Genomic DNA, 16,311 nt, shown 5'->3' on the forward strand with positions numbered 1-16,311 from the left:
TATTATTTTCAAATAAATATATTATATAATAACTTTTATGATAATTTTAAAATTGTATAATGCTACTGCTCTACCAATCACTTTATTAAAAATCTTAATGAGAGCATACAGCTTCTACAACATACTGCTTTTACAGCATTCTGCTGCTTCTTCTTCATCTGCTGTACCAATCGAGGCCTTATTCACCATCTGTTTTAACACCCTCATACATGACTGCACGTAAACCTCTTAACACCGTCATTATTTTCTCTAAAACATGATTATAATCAAAAATTACTTATTATATCTTGTAAATTAAATCAGCTGTAATTAATAATAACTCAACCGGTTAGATGAAAGACAAAGCATCAACAGAACTCCACATCCAAAATTCAGTTGATGACACCTCGATCCATTTACATATAATTATCTCTCGATCTAGAAAATCCAAAAACCCCATGGCATCACGTTTGAACAGTTTGTGGACCACGCTTCTATTACTGCGTGTTAAACATCAGTTGAGATTGATAGCACTGATTCTGCATTACACATTATAGATTCTGTCTGCGAGTGTGATCCACATGTTGTACGCGAAGATCTTGAAGATCCATCACTCGCACAATCTTTAGTTTTTCTTCTACGATATTTTATAGAACTATCTTCAGGATTATCACAAGTCTTTTTTGATCTCCGTGAAGTTTTTGGATTCCCACTAGAGCTTAAGGTTCCACGTCGTGATCGTCCTTTTATTGGTGAATCCACATTGTTCGAACGGTCTTTCGATGACATTGGATGTCTTAGTGTATTACGTGATCGAGTTGAATCTGCACATACGTAAACACTTATACAATACACATAATGTTTTGTAATATATATATGTTAGATTAAGCTAACCTTCGGAAATGTAAGAGCCATCCTCTTTGATAAAATTCCCTAGGGGCGTCGATAAATATCCACCTGATTCTTTGAAATCATGCATCTGCATTGAATTTACTTTTATTTTATAGTTATGTTATATATTTATAAAATATATATATATTGAAAAACACAAAAAAAAACAATGTAAATACCCAGCTAGGTGAATTTTGATTGATAGAATCTCCATCCCAACCAATGTGTGCAACATGCTTTACATCTGTTGGGGTTCCAATTTGCATCTCTGGCTCTTTCTCGTTTTCTGCATTTTGCAATTTCACAAATATTAATTAGTTCTATCAGTTTTGGTGATTAAAAAGTAGTATATTACTTGTTTTTCTTTTGAACAACAAAGTAGTATATTACAAAGAACAATATTCCGATAACGAATATTCACAAAAAAAATAACTTACCAAATATTTGAGAAATGTACCTAATACCCTTCAAGAAGCTCTTCATTTTGTAGTTCGACATAATGTAATTTCCAAACTAAATCAAAATAGTCACTAAGAAAGAAAAGGAGGAGGATGAAGCTGCTATTATGTACGTGCTTTATCTTTTGTCTTCTGAAATATATAAAAACGAATGAAATTAAAACTCAGTTATTTTAACCAAAAAAAATTATAATGTTGAGAGCTAAAAACAAAATGTTTGGTTTCCAGATATTAAACTAATAACGTGGAGAGGAGAACAAAAGAAAGAAAAACTAATAAGTGAACGATATTTAGTTTTGAAAGTGGATTAAAACTAATTAATATGTATTTGTTCTTTATCGTAATCCTAGTTCTTAGGGCATCTCCAACCCAACTCCATTTTTTCCTCCAAAATGGAGTAAAAGTGAGTTTGGAGTAGAAAATGCTCCAACCCCACTCTATTTCTCACTCCATAATGGAGTTTACTCCCTAAATGGAGTAATCTAATTTTTTTTTGTTCATCACTCCATAATGGAGTGAGAAATGGAGTGGAGTTGGAGCATTTTTACTCCATAATCACTTTTACTCCATTTTGGAGGAAAAAATGGTGTTTTACATTGGAGATGCTCTTAATTTGGTAAAACGGTAGAGACTCGGCAGTTGTCTAGTAAAACCAGATCAATTATTCGCCACTAATTGATAATAATAATAAAAAACAATAGACGTCATATTTAGATTATCATGTCTAGAGACTAACCACTCGTAAAATAATAATTAGAGCGAAGAATATCAAAGGTGAAATTTGAAATACTAGGTTCATATAATCTTGGCTATGTTCTGCCATGAGGGAGAGATCATGACTTTCCTTACATTGTGTGTTGAAATGGAATCTACAACACCTAACATCACACTGGAGATGATGAAAGATATTCGGCCAAAATACGCAAAAACATCTTATATTTTTGTAATGGTGAGAAACAAAGGTGTTGGAAGCACACTGGATCTATTGTGGATGTTCCCGCGGAAAGGCTATGCTAGGGCATTGATCGATGCGATGGGAGTTACTATTGATGGAAGAGGGGTTCTAAGCCATCACGAGCAAAGACGTGTAGAGAATCAGACAATTGGGCTGAAGCAAGCACTAAGGATCTCAGTTGCGGCAGGAGTAGATGAGGTGTAGTGGAACCAAGGAGGAAAGATCCGCAGGCTTTTCTACTTACCACGAACGCGTCACCTGGAGTCGTCTCAAGGAAAAAAGTATTGGATTCATTCATTCAATTACGGCGTATCAAATGGGATGTTGCCGTATGGGTGCAGCAGAAAAGGAAAAAGCTATTGACGGATATGGAAAGACTTGTATGTATGTGATGCAAGTGTTCTGCTTACAGCTATTGGTGTTAATTAATCTCATGATCACGACTCACTCAGCCCACTGCTTACTGCATATCCAACAGAGACATGTTTTAAGTTTCAAGTTATGTTCTTTTTTTTTTAAACTTCAGCCATAAACGATTCATGTCCTTAAAGAAAGCAAGAACAAGCTCTATGCTCCAAAAACAATCCTGTCACTAATGAAGACCAAACCGAATTCAACTAAGAAGCTCTAAAAGCAAGATTGTGATCATGTGTACTGCAGCGACATAGATAAACACCTCTATATGAATCACTATCATCATCATCGACAGAGTTGAATAATCCAGATAATATTTATCATAAACTGGCGTCATGTATGGATCGGATTCATACGATTCACCATCATACCATCATCAAAAATCCACAAAAATTAAATTAAAACTTGAGCGAATATTAATCGATTGGCTAGTTGATATGTCTGATGTACAAATACATGGACATCTACCTCACAACAAACCCTAAACTTTCTCGATCAACCTCAAGGAAGACGATCAAGGGAGAGAGAGATTCAGCTTTACATAGAGATGATTTAAAGACATTTCATTTGAGAGGAAAATAATGGATAGAGAGAGAGAGAGAGAGAGAGAGAGAGAGAGAGAGGGAGGTTCTCGTTTTAGAGCTGTCTTGCTTGCCAAAACACAGACCAATGATCCGTGTACACGTGTACACACGATCACAGGTTGAGAAATCGGGCAAGCTGGGCAGGATTGACGATGCCGGGCAGGTGGGCCCCGTCTGACCGTAGAAGATTAGCAACCTCCACATACCTCTTCCGTTTCGGCTCCATTTCCTCAGCAATATGGCTCCGCTTCAACTTCTTCGACTCGGACGGACCGGCTTGGGCTCGAGCCGGATCCCATTGCTCCCCGAAGAGTGTGCCGTTGGTGAGAAACTCGTGACTCAAGTAGCCCGCTAAAATTAGCTGGTTCGAGCCGACTGGCTCGGCTGCGATTAGAGATTTACTAGTGATGGAATTAACCGGCGGACGATTATGATTCGGCGGCGGAGGAAGCTTTTTCACGGTGGTTTCCGGCGGTGTTTGGACGACGGAGGAGATAACGCCGTCTCTTTCTTTGCGCTTGTCTGGCGTTAGAACGCGACGTGGCGGAAGACGCATAGTTTTGGTGTTCATGGTGCTTTTTTATTGGTTGCATGCCACGTCAGCACTCACCACAATAAAAATAAAATATTAACTGCAGTAAAACAGTACACAATCAAAATCTTCGGGTGAAATAAAAAAAGAAAAAAAATAATTTATTTATTTCTGGAGAGAGAGAACAATCGTAGCGTCTAGGGAGAGATAGAGAAGGAGATAGAGAACGAGAAGGGATAGAAGAAAGTTCACGGGAATGGGTATGTTGTGACAATTTATAGAGGCTGGGAGGCTTGGATTCCCCTTGACGTTCTATAAAATTACCAAACTGCCACTCAACATGAAATGACCAAATTACTCTTCATTTTGCTTTACCGTTTCTTCAATTTTGTGTCACCATCGAAAATAAATTAATCGAATTGTCCTTTTGTTTTTTTTTGAATAGTCTCGTATTAACTGAAATCTGGCTTCTTTGGCATAAATAAATAAAAAACAAAATTTTGACTAAAGGCATAATAAATATAAAAGTTTATAAGAACAAGTGATAAATATCGAAACTACATTGAATAGCAGAATCTAATTTGTAAAATCATACATGGAAAAAGCTTCTTTTTTTTTCTAAATACCGAAAATATTTAAATTGTTATCTTTCTAGTAAGAATGAAGTTCTCCTTTCTTTATTGATTTTGTTACTGGGTAAATGTGGCTTCATCAAATCACGAACTCAGTTCGTAAAATATATATTTTGATCAGACCACATCTACATCTGCTATTAAATTTTATTTAATCAAAGCCTTGCAACCTTTTTTTTTTTTTGAACATCAAGCCTTGCAACCTTTATAACACAAAATTTCGAAATTCTTCCTTTCTATTTGTGGCTATATGCAAATGAAGAGACGCGTTAACACGCTAATTACAAGGGAGAAAGAAAATTGATTAATGCTAGACTTTTTCCTCGTTTACTTTTCATTTATTTATTAGCACCTAAACTTTGTATATTTTCAACGATGGAGAGAAACCGAATTCAAGAAATGACCAAATTAGTAAAAACTTTACTATTCTGAATTTCTGATAAACCTTTTTATGGGTTTCACACTTTAATGACTGTAGATTTTGAATTCCTTATATATTTTCTAGCTAGTTTGTCTTTTTACACTATAACTAGATGATAACCCGCGCTATGCACGGGGTGAATTTTTTAAAATATGTTGTATTGAAATATTACAATTAGAATGCATCTTGTTATCAAATTTTTTTTTTTTACATTTGATTTGGGGTGAACATTCGGATACCATTTGGTTCAGTTTGGTTTGGTTCGGTTCAGTTATATTTCGATTTTTCGTGAGTTCGATCCGGTTCGGATCTGCGGATTCGGTTTGGGTTTGGACTCAGATAACTCATTTTATTTTTAAAAAAATAAAATTCGTATATACTTTAAATTTCTCAAAATATAAAAATAAAAAATTATTTATAACATATAAATGTGTATAATGCAAGCTAAAATACTTAAACTTAACATGAAATTTGGTTAGCTTCAATATTCGGATAAGAAATCAATAGATATTTGAAGTATTGGTATTTTGAATATCATTTAACTATTTTAATCATGTATTTTTAACTATTTGTAAATATTTTCAAGTATTTTGGACAACTTAATAACATTTTATATATTTTGTATATTCTTTTAGATATTAAATTCTAAAAATAATTAATATATTTAAATATATAAATCTGGTTTCGATATATTCGATATCCGAAATATTTCGTTTCGGATCAGGTTCCGTTCTAAGAAATATCATCTTACTAACATCTTACAATTTTTGGTAATATATAGACGTTTTTAAAAATTTAAAATATAACATATATGAAAAATCTATTTTTTTTAAATATGTTTAAGTGATTTTTTTTGATAATATTAATTAAAATAAAATGTAGAGGATACAAAATTTTTTATCAAATATTTTGATTTGTAATCATTAATTATCATATATACGTTAATCATATTAGGTAATTTCGTAGCTTTTATTTAAGGAAATAAATTTACGTAGCTTTTATTTAAGGAAAGAATTTAAGACTACTAATTAATATGATAATTAGTTTAATAAAAAGTATAATATATATTTATATGGACCAACATATTTTTCTAAGGATTTCTGAAAATCATCCTAGTGATGACACGTGGCTATAAAACATGTTGTAATGTTCCAGGATTAATATATAGGGGATCTGTCCTGTTATATGAAAACCGACTTACTATTGTGACCATAATAAAACACAATACCTTAAACAATAATAACAGTAAGGCGCAGCCTCAATCAATTGATAAGTAGGATGTACTAATCATACATATAATATAGCTAATATAGTGCAAACGTATATTAAATTCCCTAATTAACACATCACACAGGAAATATGTTTTGATTTTTATCTTATTTAGATCTATAAGAAAAAGAAGTTAATTCTATTTAACTATCAGCATAATGATGAAAACCGAAAAATGGCATGGAGATTTACAAGTCGCTCAGATTCAATACAACTGTCACCTTTATTCTTGCATAGCTAACAAAGAGAGATTAAACAACAACAAAGGAACTATAAGAGAGATTATTTTGGTAGAGTTGAGGTTATGCAATTTGTTGGGTGTTGGATAGTTTGGCATTAAGTTTGCCACCTTTCATCCATCTAAATGGAAGAAGAATGCCATACTTACACCAAAAACAAAATTGAAAAAAAAATAACACGAAAATAACGCATGTCTATAATTTAAAGGGTACCAAATTTGGGGGGGAAGTAAAATAAAAATAGATAAAGGACCCCAGTTTGAGAGGGACCATAAAATTGACTAAAACATTTAATTTCGATATATAAAGTATAGACTCGTATAAAAGTTCAAAACTCATGTTCAACCAAACCATCAAACCACTGAGAACTTTAGTTCCCCCACCTAATTACGCTTTTTCCCATTTCTAATTTCTTATCAAAACCGTAAAACCCATAATTAGTAAAATTTTCACACTTGCTCTTGTTTATATGATTTATATACAATTACTTTAACCTGTTGTAGTTCAACTTTTATATAAATGAATTTTGGTTATATAACATATATAAGGATATAAGAACAATGCAAAATATAACGTGTTTATGATTGAGTGCCAACTCAAATGCTTGCATTTGAAACAATCAAGCACTTGAGAACTCAAACGCAACTGGAAACGTGAACGGTTTTGTAAACACGAAAAGCTGATGTAGTTAACAAATATGCTTTTTAATACGGATTTAACTACCTTAGCGTAAATTTCAAAGTAGTTTGCACTCTAGCTGTAACCAAAATATCATATGCTCACAAGAGCAATAAATTTTTTTTTTGAACAACAAAGAGTGGAAAATATAATCACAAAAAGAATACCTTTGCGTGAGAAAACAAATGTGTAGCAAAATAGAGAGCACTTGAACGTTTTGAAGAATAGAGAGTAAGGAATGGTCCTTTGCTGTAACAAATTTAAGAAGCGAAAAAAAATCAGTCGAACATAAAGTTCTGGTATAAAATCTGAAAGAGACTTGAATGTAGGGAACTATAATGACCTGAAGGAGGTAATCTATATGTACTGGAGCAGCATATTCGCAGATGTGTTCCTCAATCTACAACTTTGTCCTAAGTGAACATCCCCAAAACTGTATCTGCATCAGGTTTCATGAATATTTACAACCAAATCAGTACTGTTACAGATTTCTTAATAAAAGATATGAAATTTTCGATGAAGGAGGGAGAGAGGAAACCTGTATTCACAGTATTCTTGCCAAGCACAACAGGCTTTCCCGTAATCCCAGTAGCAATCCGCATCTCTAAGTGGCCCGCGCTTGGCTGTGAAACACGGTATTTATATTCAAACCCAAAGACAATAGAATAATAGGCAATAACATTTGTGTTACCTTTGGTGACAAACTTGGACTTCGCACCAGGCTGAATGTCATGCCACATCTGAAGCCATAACTCCCGCATTAGAACTGGGGATCTAACAATGTTCCTGTGATTTGCTGCACACAAATGATTAGTCAGAAACCAATGCATGATACTTTTTTTTGGGTCTAAATGTTAAGATTTATACCACTTTTTTAGAGTTTACATTGTTGTGGAGCACAACTTATTACAAAGAAATTAGAAGAGGGAGCCAAAGAAAAGAGAGAGTAAGAGAGTAGCATTAACTAAAAGGGGATAGAAACCAAAAATACAAACTCAAGTAAAGATGGCGTAGGAGCAGTCACAGAAAGCCGAGACAAAGACAACAGTCTCCCCTACTCTCTCTCTTTTCTTTTGCTCCCTCTTCTACTTTTTTTGTAATAAGTTGTGCTCCACAACAATGTAAACTCTAAAAAAGTGGTATGTTTGTTACTCACTTTTATCAAGCTCCCAGACTGCAGTTCTCTTTCCTGTAATGCTTTCAGAGTCTTCATAGAAGGTTATGTACTTAACCCTTGGTGATTTTGTCATGTTCGCTATGATGTCTGACCCATGCTCATGTTCAACATTTAATTCCACATGCACATCACTTCCATCGTGTTCTGGCTGTTGTTTTTCAATGAAAAATTTCTGTTAGCTATAGATATGTTCTTTTACAGAAAGGAAAAACTGTTGGCGACTGAAATGAATTTTGTAGATTATCTATACAATTCGGTATATAGCAACTTTTAAGTGGTATGTATCTCCGGAACTTTTTTGTGTTCAAACAAAAAAAAAGTAACTTTTAAGTGGAAGATAGAAAAATTTACAACCCACACTGAGTTTTAAGGTGGGGAACTGAAAAAGAGTACCTGGGGAGCCATTGTTATGTTGACCTTAGGTCCGAGCCAGTTCTTGCACCAAGAGAGTGAATGATAAGGTACCTATAACAGATAAATTGATTATCAATACAAAAATATGGAGACGGCAGTATAATACATAACATGCAGTCATCCAGAAGCAATATTATATTGGTCTTCAGTAGCTTTCCTACAATGTTATTTAAAAACAACTTCTGAGATTACCGTCTCATCCCCAGTTATAGGTCCAGCATTCCCATCAACAACAGTTCCTGACCTGCAGATCTAGCAGCGTGAAGATGTGTCTATGGTTTCCAAAGAAAAAAATATGAAAAAGGAAGACCACTCCTAGTTAAAAACTGGAGTTAATATTTGATGTTAGTGCCATTTTTCATGCAAGTATGTCACATCTCTTCCCTCTCATACCCACTGATCATCGACTGTGTAAACGAGTAAGACTACTAAAATTTTAATTATGTAACAACTTTCTGATGCAAATGAAATAACACGCCACTAGATTCATACAAAAGCCTTGCATCTATTTTACTTGCTGCCATTGCGAGAATTTACCTTGATACGAGGTTACCTTCAGTTTCATAAATGATATCCGTTATGATCCAATTATCAGGGTAAGGTTTGCCACTTGGGGCAAAGTAATAACCAACCTAATACATGTTCATACATTTAGTTTCTTTAACGTTTAAAAGCACAAGATGCAAGGAAGAGGATAAGGCGCAAACAAAAAATTTGCAGAACAAAGCAGGGAATATAGTAACAGAACAGACAGGATATGTAGTCATACCTCTGTCTTTAAATGAGAACCATATATGCAAAACACATTTTTTATAGGTGGTCTCTCCCAGGGAGTCAGAGGGTTCATCACAGGGTCATCATGATATAACCTATAAAAACATAGTTTGCATGTTATGTATATTTTTCTTTGATGATTGACAAAGATTTGAAAAAATAAATTTCACATGTTATTCAATGCCAGAGTCTAAATAACTACACAAAGAATAAATGTTCAATGTGAATCATTCTGAAATACGTACTTTCTTAATCGTAACTGCAAGCAACATAGATATTCCATAACGTTAATGAGAGAGCACCATTGAATATCAAAACCAAGAATTCTGATCACAGTTTTCTCTTATATTAAGAAGGATAAAGCATATGTACAGTTGATATACAGATCTAAACAAAAAGAAACTTGAAGTTCAAGGAGTCAACATGTGATGACTAATGAGAAATATTTGCCATCATAGAGAAAGGTGCTTACTTCTTTAACTGGTGTAACATCCTCTTGCTATCAGGGTCATAGTCGTTAATTGCTTTGAAAAGAGACCCATCTGCCAATTCACGTGCAGTGAAAGACAATAGAGTTGGGAGACCACATTCCAAGTTCGTCATGTTGGCTTGAACTGCTTCTGTAACTGACGCATACGCATCACGGCCTAAAAATTGAGTTGTGTTGAATAAATCAACCAAGATATCAGAATGAACAAAATGCATATACCAAGTCTTACTGTTAGTGGAAGGGATTTCAATGTTGATGATATTCGTCGGCCAGCCGGAATATTTTGATTCATATTCCTCGTCAGTACAGTGGTATACACGCTTATCTTTCTTTGCAGCACCCCCAGAAAAATGCGTCCAGAAGGTGTTATCACCCTTGCAGTTCTTTGAAAATGGCATAAGCCACAACGAAGAAGGGAAAGAATTGGACAACAGTCGAGCAGTTCCCTGAAGCCTTGCCAACATAAGAGGCGCATGTCAATATCTCACATAGTTTTCATAAACAAACCCCGGAATACTGAGTTTAAAGATCTCAGTAAAAGCTTCTTCTCAACTAGGAATCTACCATAGTAATATGGAAATTAAATCTGAGTACATCAGTTCGGTTGTATTAGGACAAACATATTACCCACATATGTTGGCTGATAACTACCCAATTCAAAACCTACATATATACCATATCAAGTACAGTTGCTCGATCAGCAAAAACAATACTTTTGAAGTGTATAATAAGACCTGGTGGATACTAACTCCCTGATACTAAAAGGAAGTCAGAGGTAACCTCAGAAATAGGAAGGCCAAACGTTACACCAGATAGAGTAGATTTGATTGCCTCAACTGAACCAAGAAGAGGAGCTCCTACATGAAGAATATATTAGGTGGACTCTCCAGCTTAGAGGACAAGCAAAATGTAGAGTAAAAATAATTGGCCAGTACCAACAGCGAAATAAGCATGGATATGCTGATCAAGCCACTCGAAGTAATGTTTTGGTGCAATTTCTAGCCTCAGCCATTCCAGAAAGTATCTGAAGACATTATTACCCATAGAATGAGCAAAAACTATAGAAGGACCACCACGGAGCTTTAAAGCAGTTTCAAAGGTCAACCTGCAAAAAGAAAAAAAGACCAGAGTTCTTTGCTTATCTTACAGTAAATAAATAAAAGAGAGAAAAAAAAACATAAGCCTGGTGAGGACTAACTTGAGCTTGTGAAAGTAAAGATCACGCTCTTCCAATTTGGTTGGTGACAATCTCCAATCGTAAGGGACAGCGACGATTGCATTAGCCTCTATGCCAAACTCAACACACCACTTAAGCCACTCTTTCCAGACAGTAGAAAGAGGACCTGAAGATTAACCAAAGGCTAATTACTTAACCGTACTATCACAACAAAACGAGTTTGAATTCTAAGAAACTTCAAAGAAAGATTAAAAAAAAATGAAAAATTACCTGTTATGTAACCTGGATCCAATTCCGTGATCGCTGAAAGACCACTGTCAGGGCGTGACTTACACTCGGGATGATCCGTTTGATTATAAGGATCTAGCACCATACACTTAAACCAGCAGTTGACAGCAGAGAGAAGCTGCAAAAGGAATCCAAGAAATCCATCAGTGATAAAAACTACTAAACGAATCGCAATGCATAGGAAGAACATTTCGAAGATTCCACGAGTGGTAACTCCAACAACAGTTATAACGACCTAACATTTTGATTTAAGAATACGCAAATAGTCACATTCGGTCGAACGCATTCAGTGAGCCCAAACGCGAAGGAAAAAGATCACGCAGATTCAGCTATTCTCTTCACCTCTATTGAGAAAAGATCAGCATGATTTATTCAACAAGATAAACGAGGAAACAAGAGACCTCAAACGTTGAAAAACTGATCAGTCAATAAGAGATATGATACTTGCTTCGTTGCACTATCTCGCATGGAGATTCATCAACAACGGAACTCGAATCGAAAAACAAAGAGGTGAAACGAAAGATCACGTACCTTAGTGGTGTCTAGCCAAACGAGGTCGAGAGGATTGAAGTCCAGCGGAGTGTATGGACAGTCGAGCATCGACCACGCTCGCAGCTGTGTCGACGCGAATCCCGGAATGATTATACCTGACAGCTTCGAGTAGTCGCCGTGAAACTCGGTCTCATCCTCCACCGCCGCACCGCCACGGAAAAGCAAGATAACGACGGCGAGTACGGTGCATAAGGCCGTTACAGATTTCAAATCAGCTGCCATCGGTCGCTGTCGTATCTAACTACGTCTCATTCCATCGCCAGAGTTTTTGGAGGAAAGAGGAGAGAGAGAGAGTGTGGAGAGTTGAATAGTTTTTGGAAGCGTCCTAACTTTCCAATTATGCCCCTACGTGGTGGCTATGATGCAAGGCGATAACCTTCGTAGTGATCGAGAGGGTTACATGCTAGCAAACTAATGGGCTTTACTGGGCCTTTTACTTAGAAAATTTAAAATATTTCAACTTTTTTAGCAAACAAGCGGATTTTATTTAAATCGCATTTCTCCCGCCTAATTAAATTAGCATCTCCCCCTTCTTTCTTCTCACCATTGTATATGGGCATGACACGTATCCTTCACTCTCTAAGTAAATACCCATCGAACGGAGACGAAACTATGGCTTTAAGAGATTTCTGTCATCTAGATCTCATTCCGTACAGTAATGGCGAATTTCACCAGTATGTTGATGAATCCATGGATTCTTCATCTTCAGAAGCTCGGTCTGGAGCTCAAGTGCTCTCTATGGTTAGTCTATAGCTTCCTAATTTTTTTAGTTAATTACTCTCATGTTGTTCTTGGAATCGTAACAACTGATTTGCATTAAATCGCAGCTTGAAATTGCTTAACCAACCAGTGTTGCTTCCTTGTGATCACGTCTTCTGCGAGTGAATCCAACTATACTTATCTGTTACTTTTTAAAGATTCGCTTAAGTTTTTGATTTCAAATCGATTCTTATATTTCCGGAAATAATTTTGCAGTTCATGTATCCATGAATCGTCACATGTTGAATCAGGCTGTCCCGTTTGCAAATCCAAACATCCCAAGAAGGTAAATTCAATTAAATATTCATATAATCAAATGATAATCGATTTGTATCTTTCTTGGAATTATTTATGTTGAAAGAGTATGCAATTATTCATGTACAGCTAGGAGGAATCTGCATTCTATGGAGAGTGTTATAAGCATATACAAAAGCTTGAACGCAGCTGTTGGTCTTTATCTCCCACAGTTACAGATTCATAACAGTTCCAACAGCCCACAAGACGGTTGAATCAAACTGAAACTGGGTATGCTTCAGTTTTTGAATTATTATCTGAGTTTATGTTTTGCCCTTGAGATATCCCCATTTAAGATGTGCATCAATCTTTTTTTCTTAATTCTTCAGCAGTTACCTGAAAGTAACACAGAACAAGTTCTAAAAAGAAAGTGTGACATCACTGCTTATGAAGCAATGGAAAATCGCTAAAAGGTCCCTAAGAGGCAGAAAAATTTGATGCAAAGAGATGGTGATGTAGACTTCAAGAACAACTACACTGCAAACTCTGATGATCAGCTGATTGAGAATACCTCAAAGTCATCAGATCTGACCCCATCTGTAATTTCAGATCAACCATCATCCAATATAACCATATGTGGGTTCTGCCAATCTGCTAGGGTATCTGAGGTAAAAAAATCTTTCTCATGTCCTCTGATCTTAACTGAGTATTCTGTTGCTGTAAGGTCTTAACTCAATTGGCTGGAGCGATGTTTCGTTAGGCCACTGGAGAAATGCTGCATTACTCCAGAGGAAGTCCGGTGGTTGGAGATGACATCTTTAGATCCAATGTTATCCATGTCCACAGCATGTATTGAATGGTAAACGAAACAAAACCTACAAACTTTAAAATCGTTTTTAGAAATTCATGTATAAAATGTAAGCGAGAATGTTAAATATTTCTGAGTGATAAATATATTAAAGCTGCTGCTAAATGAATGTTTCAGGGCACCACGAGTTTACTACGAAGATGACACAGTGAAGAACCTGAAAGCAGAGCTGGCTAGAGGAATGAAAATCAAGTGCACCAAATGTAGTCTGAAAGGGGCTGCCTTAGGCTGCTATGTGAAGTCTTGCCGCATGAGCTACCATGTTTCATGTGCACGGGAGATGTCCAGATGCCGGTGGGATAATATATGTGCCGTCACATTATCATCTCCATATAGTAATTACGTACTTACCAAAGTTCCAATTTTAATGTGAAAGTGATTTCTTGGTCCTTACTCCTTACATGAAGATTTTCTTCTGCTTTGTCCGGCTCATTCTTCAGTCAAATTCCCAAGCGAGAAGTCTAGACCTCATAGTCGTCTACCTAAAGCTGACCCCTTACCGGAAACATATGAAATCATTTTCAGCATATTATCAGTTTTTCTTGATATATTACTAATAGAATAATGATTCTCATTTATTTGTTCCCTCAAAAAAATTGATGAACTTTGTTCGCTGGAAAACAAACCTGGAATGACAAAAGACATTGTTCTGTGTGGATCAGCACTCTCTCAAGATGATAAGGTCAGTTCTAAGATGTTCTTCTTACCATAACACACTCGAAAAAGAAGTTAATAAACTTTTTGCTTTCAAACAAAAAAAAACTAAATTTTTCATTGCATTGTTATTCCCCAGCGCCTGATAGAAAAGTTAGCTGCTAAATTCAATGCAACAATATCAAGATACTGGAACCCAAGTCTTACACATGTGATTGCTTCTACAAACGAGAAAGGAGCTTGCACAAGAACCTTAAAGGTGCTTATTGGAATTCTCAGCGGGAAGTGGATTATCAATGCAAACTGTAAGTTAGATTGCTCATTTATCTTTACTATTGCCAGTAATATAAATCGTTATCTTACATAGATCAAGTGTAATTGTTTCCAGGGATGAAAGCAAACCTTGAAGCTTCTCTACCTGTTGATGAAGAACAATATGAAATTCATATCGACACTCAAGGATGTGAAGATGGACCAAAAACCGCAAGACTCGGAGCAGAATCTAATGTAAGTAAATCAAACAAAAAAAAAAAATTTGAAAGTGTTATGTTTGGATATCTCACTCGTTTTGTTCTTTGTCAAGCAGAAACTAAAGCTCTTTGATGGCTTGAAATTCTATTTTTACGGAGATTTTTTCAAAAGGTACAAAGAGGACCTTCAGAACCTAGTCAAAGTCGCAGGTGGTACGATATTGAAAACAGAGGATGAACTAAGCGCAGAAGACAATGTGGATGACCAAAGATCATCAACAATTGTGGTGTACAACATTGATCCACCACCAGGATGTGGTTTAGGTGAAGAAGTGACAATTATTTGGCAAAGAGCAAATGAAGCAGAAACTTTATCAAGCAAAACATGGTCAAGGATGGTTTGGTCACACTTGGCTCTTGAAATCCATTGCTAGTTATAAGTTACATCCTATGATCAGCTAACTTAGATAAATAAATGTTTCAGTTACATCACACCATATATTTAAGATTGTTATAACTTATAAGTTACACTAGATCCAGACCCGCGCTGTGCGCGGATATTATTTGAACAAATATGTGGCTAACTATAAAGATTAGATTATATGATTTGTTTTTGTTTATAATTCGACCATAAGTAACTAATTTTTGTTTTTTTGTTTTGTTTTTGATGTGTATATAATCTGATGGGCCAAAGTTTTTAATTTACGAAACACAATTGGGAAGAGATATGCTTTTGAGAATAATATATTTTAGAACTTTAGGCCCATATTATAGAATAGATCATAATTATTATGGATTAGCCCATTAGTTAAATACAATATAGTTTAATCAAATAAAGTTAAGCCCACTTCTTTTTTTTTTCCGGGAACATCAACTACTTTAACGTGTTGGTAAAAAAATCAACAACTTTACTTTTCTTTTCGTCTTCTCCAGTCGGTGGTTCTGTTTTCAATTGCGTTTCACGACCAGATATCAAACTCATTCTTCACTAAATTCTAGAATCAAAAGCGTTCTCTCTATCACCACCAACAGGTTCGAAGTTCTGATTTAAGGTTAGATTATTTAGATTTTGTTAGTTTTCATTAATACTAAGCAATTGCGAAATCCTAAAAATTGTTTATATATCTTTCACATGTTGACAGATCTCTCACCTCTACTTCTAGATCAACCAGAATAATAATCTGTCAAAACATTCTTTGGCTCCAAGGACCATCACCATCTTCTTCGAAGACATGCAACCAAAAAGTAAGTCTCTGTAGACATCATCTGAAGCAAATATTTACCTTTTCCTTCTGTTTGATATTTTCAAAAAGATTTAGACATGAAAATTATATATATAAAGTTTGGGTTTTATATCTTTTCTAAAATTTGCAGTCGTTTGGTATTACTATTCAGATGTGTA

The 16,311-nt window shown here is 35.3% G+C and overlaps 3 protein-coding genes and 1 pseudogene across 4 annotated transcripts; 1 reads left to right on the top strand and 3 right to left on the bottom strand.

The window, feature by feature from the left end:
• Positions 1-486: 486 nt before the first annotated feature.
• LOC108858488 (CRIB domain-containing protein RIC8-like) lies at positions 487-1,178 on the bottom strand (the record flags this gene model as incomplete). Its single annotated transcript, XM_018632403.2, has 3 exons — positions 487-803; positions 874-958; positions 1,050-1,178. Coding segments are annotated over 3 exons (531 nt in total), but the record flags the coding sequence as incomplete, so codon positions are not given.
• A 1,900-nt stretch (positions 1,179-3,078) lies between these two features.
• LOC130512634 (uncharacterized) lies at positions 3,079-4,061 on the bottom strand. Its single transcript, XM_057010813.1, has one exon. The coding sequence runs from the start codon at positions 3,850-3,852 to the stop codon at positions 3,394-3,396; it is 459 nt and encodes a 152-aa protein (XP_056866793.1). The 5' UTR covers positions 3,853-4,061; the 3' UTR covers positions 3,079-3,393.
• A 2,993-nt stretch (positions 4,062-7,054) lies between these two features.
• Positions 7,055-12,264, bottom strand: LOC108857837 (phospholipid--sterol O-acyltransferase). Of its 2 annotated transcripts, none has more exons than XM_018631860.2 (16): positions 11,904-12,264; positions 11,355-11,490; positions 11,106-11,250; positions 10,843-11,012; positions 10,688-10,764; positions 10,137-10,353; positions 9,890-10,043; positions 9,413-9,512; positions 9,181-9,275; positions 8,836-8,887; positions 8,623-8,694; positions 8,209-8,377; positions 7,744-7,848; positions 7,591-7,675; positions 7,396-7,491; positions 7,055-7,301 (listed from the first exon to the last, which is right to left on the bottom strand). In XM_018631860.2, the coding sequence occupies exons 1-15, from the start codon at positions 12,144-12,146 to the stop codon at positions 7,410-7,412; spliced, it is 1,902 nt and encodes a 633-aa protein (XP_018487362.1). In that variant the 5' UTR covers positions 12,147-12,264; the 3' UTR covers positions 7,055-7,301; positions 7,396-7,409. The 2 variants fall into 2 exon arrangements, with proteins under 2 accessions (XP_018487362.1, XP_018487361.1); XM_018631859.2 differs by having other exon boundaries at positions 9,890-10,064; positions 11,904-12,263.
• A 318-nt stretch (positions 12,265-12,582) lies between these two features.
• Positions 12,583-15,371, top strand: LOC108858483 (BRCA1-associated RING domain protein 1-like; annotated as a pseudogene).
• Positions 15,372-16,311: the final 940 nt, after the last annotated feature.

This window comes from Raphanus sativus, chromosome 5, assembly GCF_000801105.2.
Source record: "Raphanus sativus cultivar WK10039 chromosome 5, ASM80110v3, whole genome shotgun sequence".
NCBI classification, from domain to species: domain Eukaryota; kingdom Viridiplantae; phylum Streptophyta; class Magnoliopsida; order Brassicales; family Brassicaceae; genus Raphanus; species Raphanus sativus.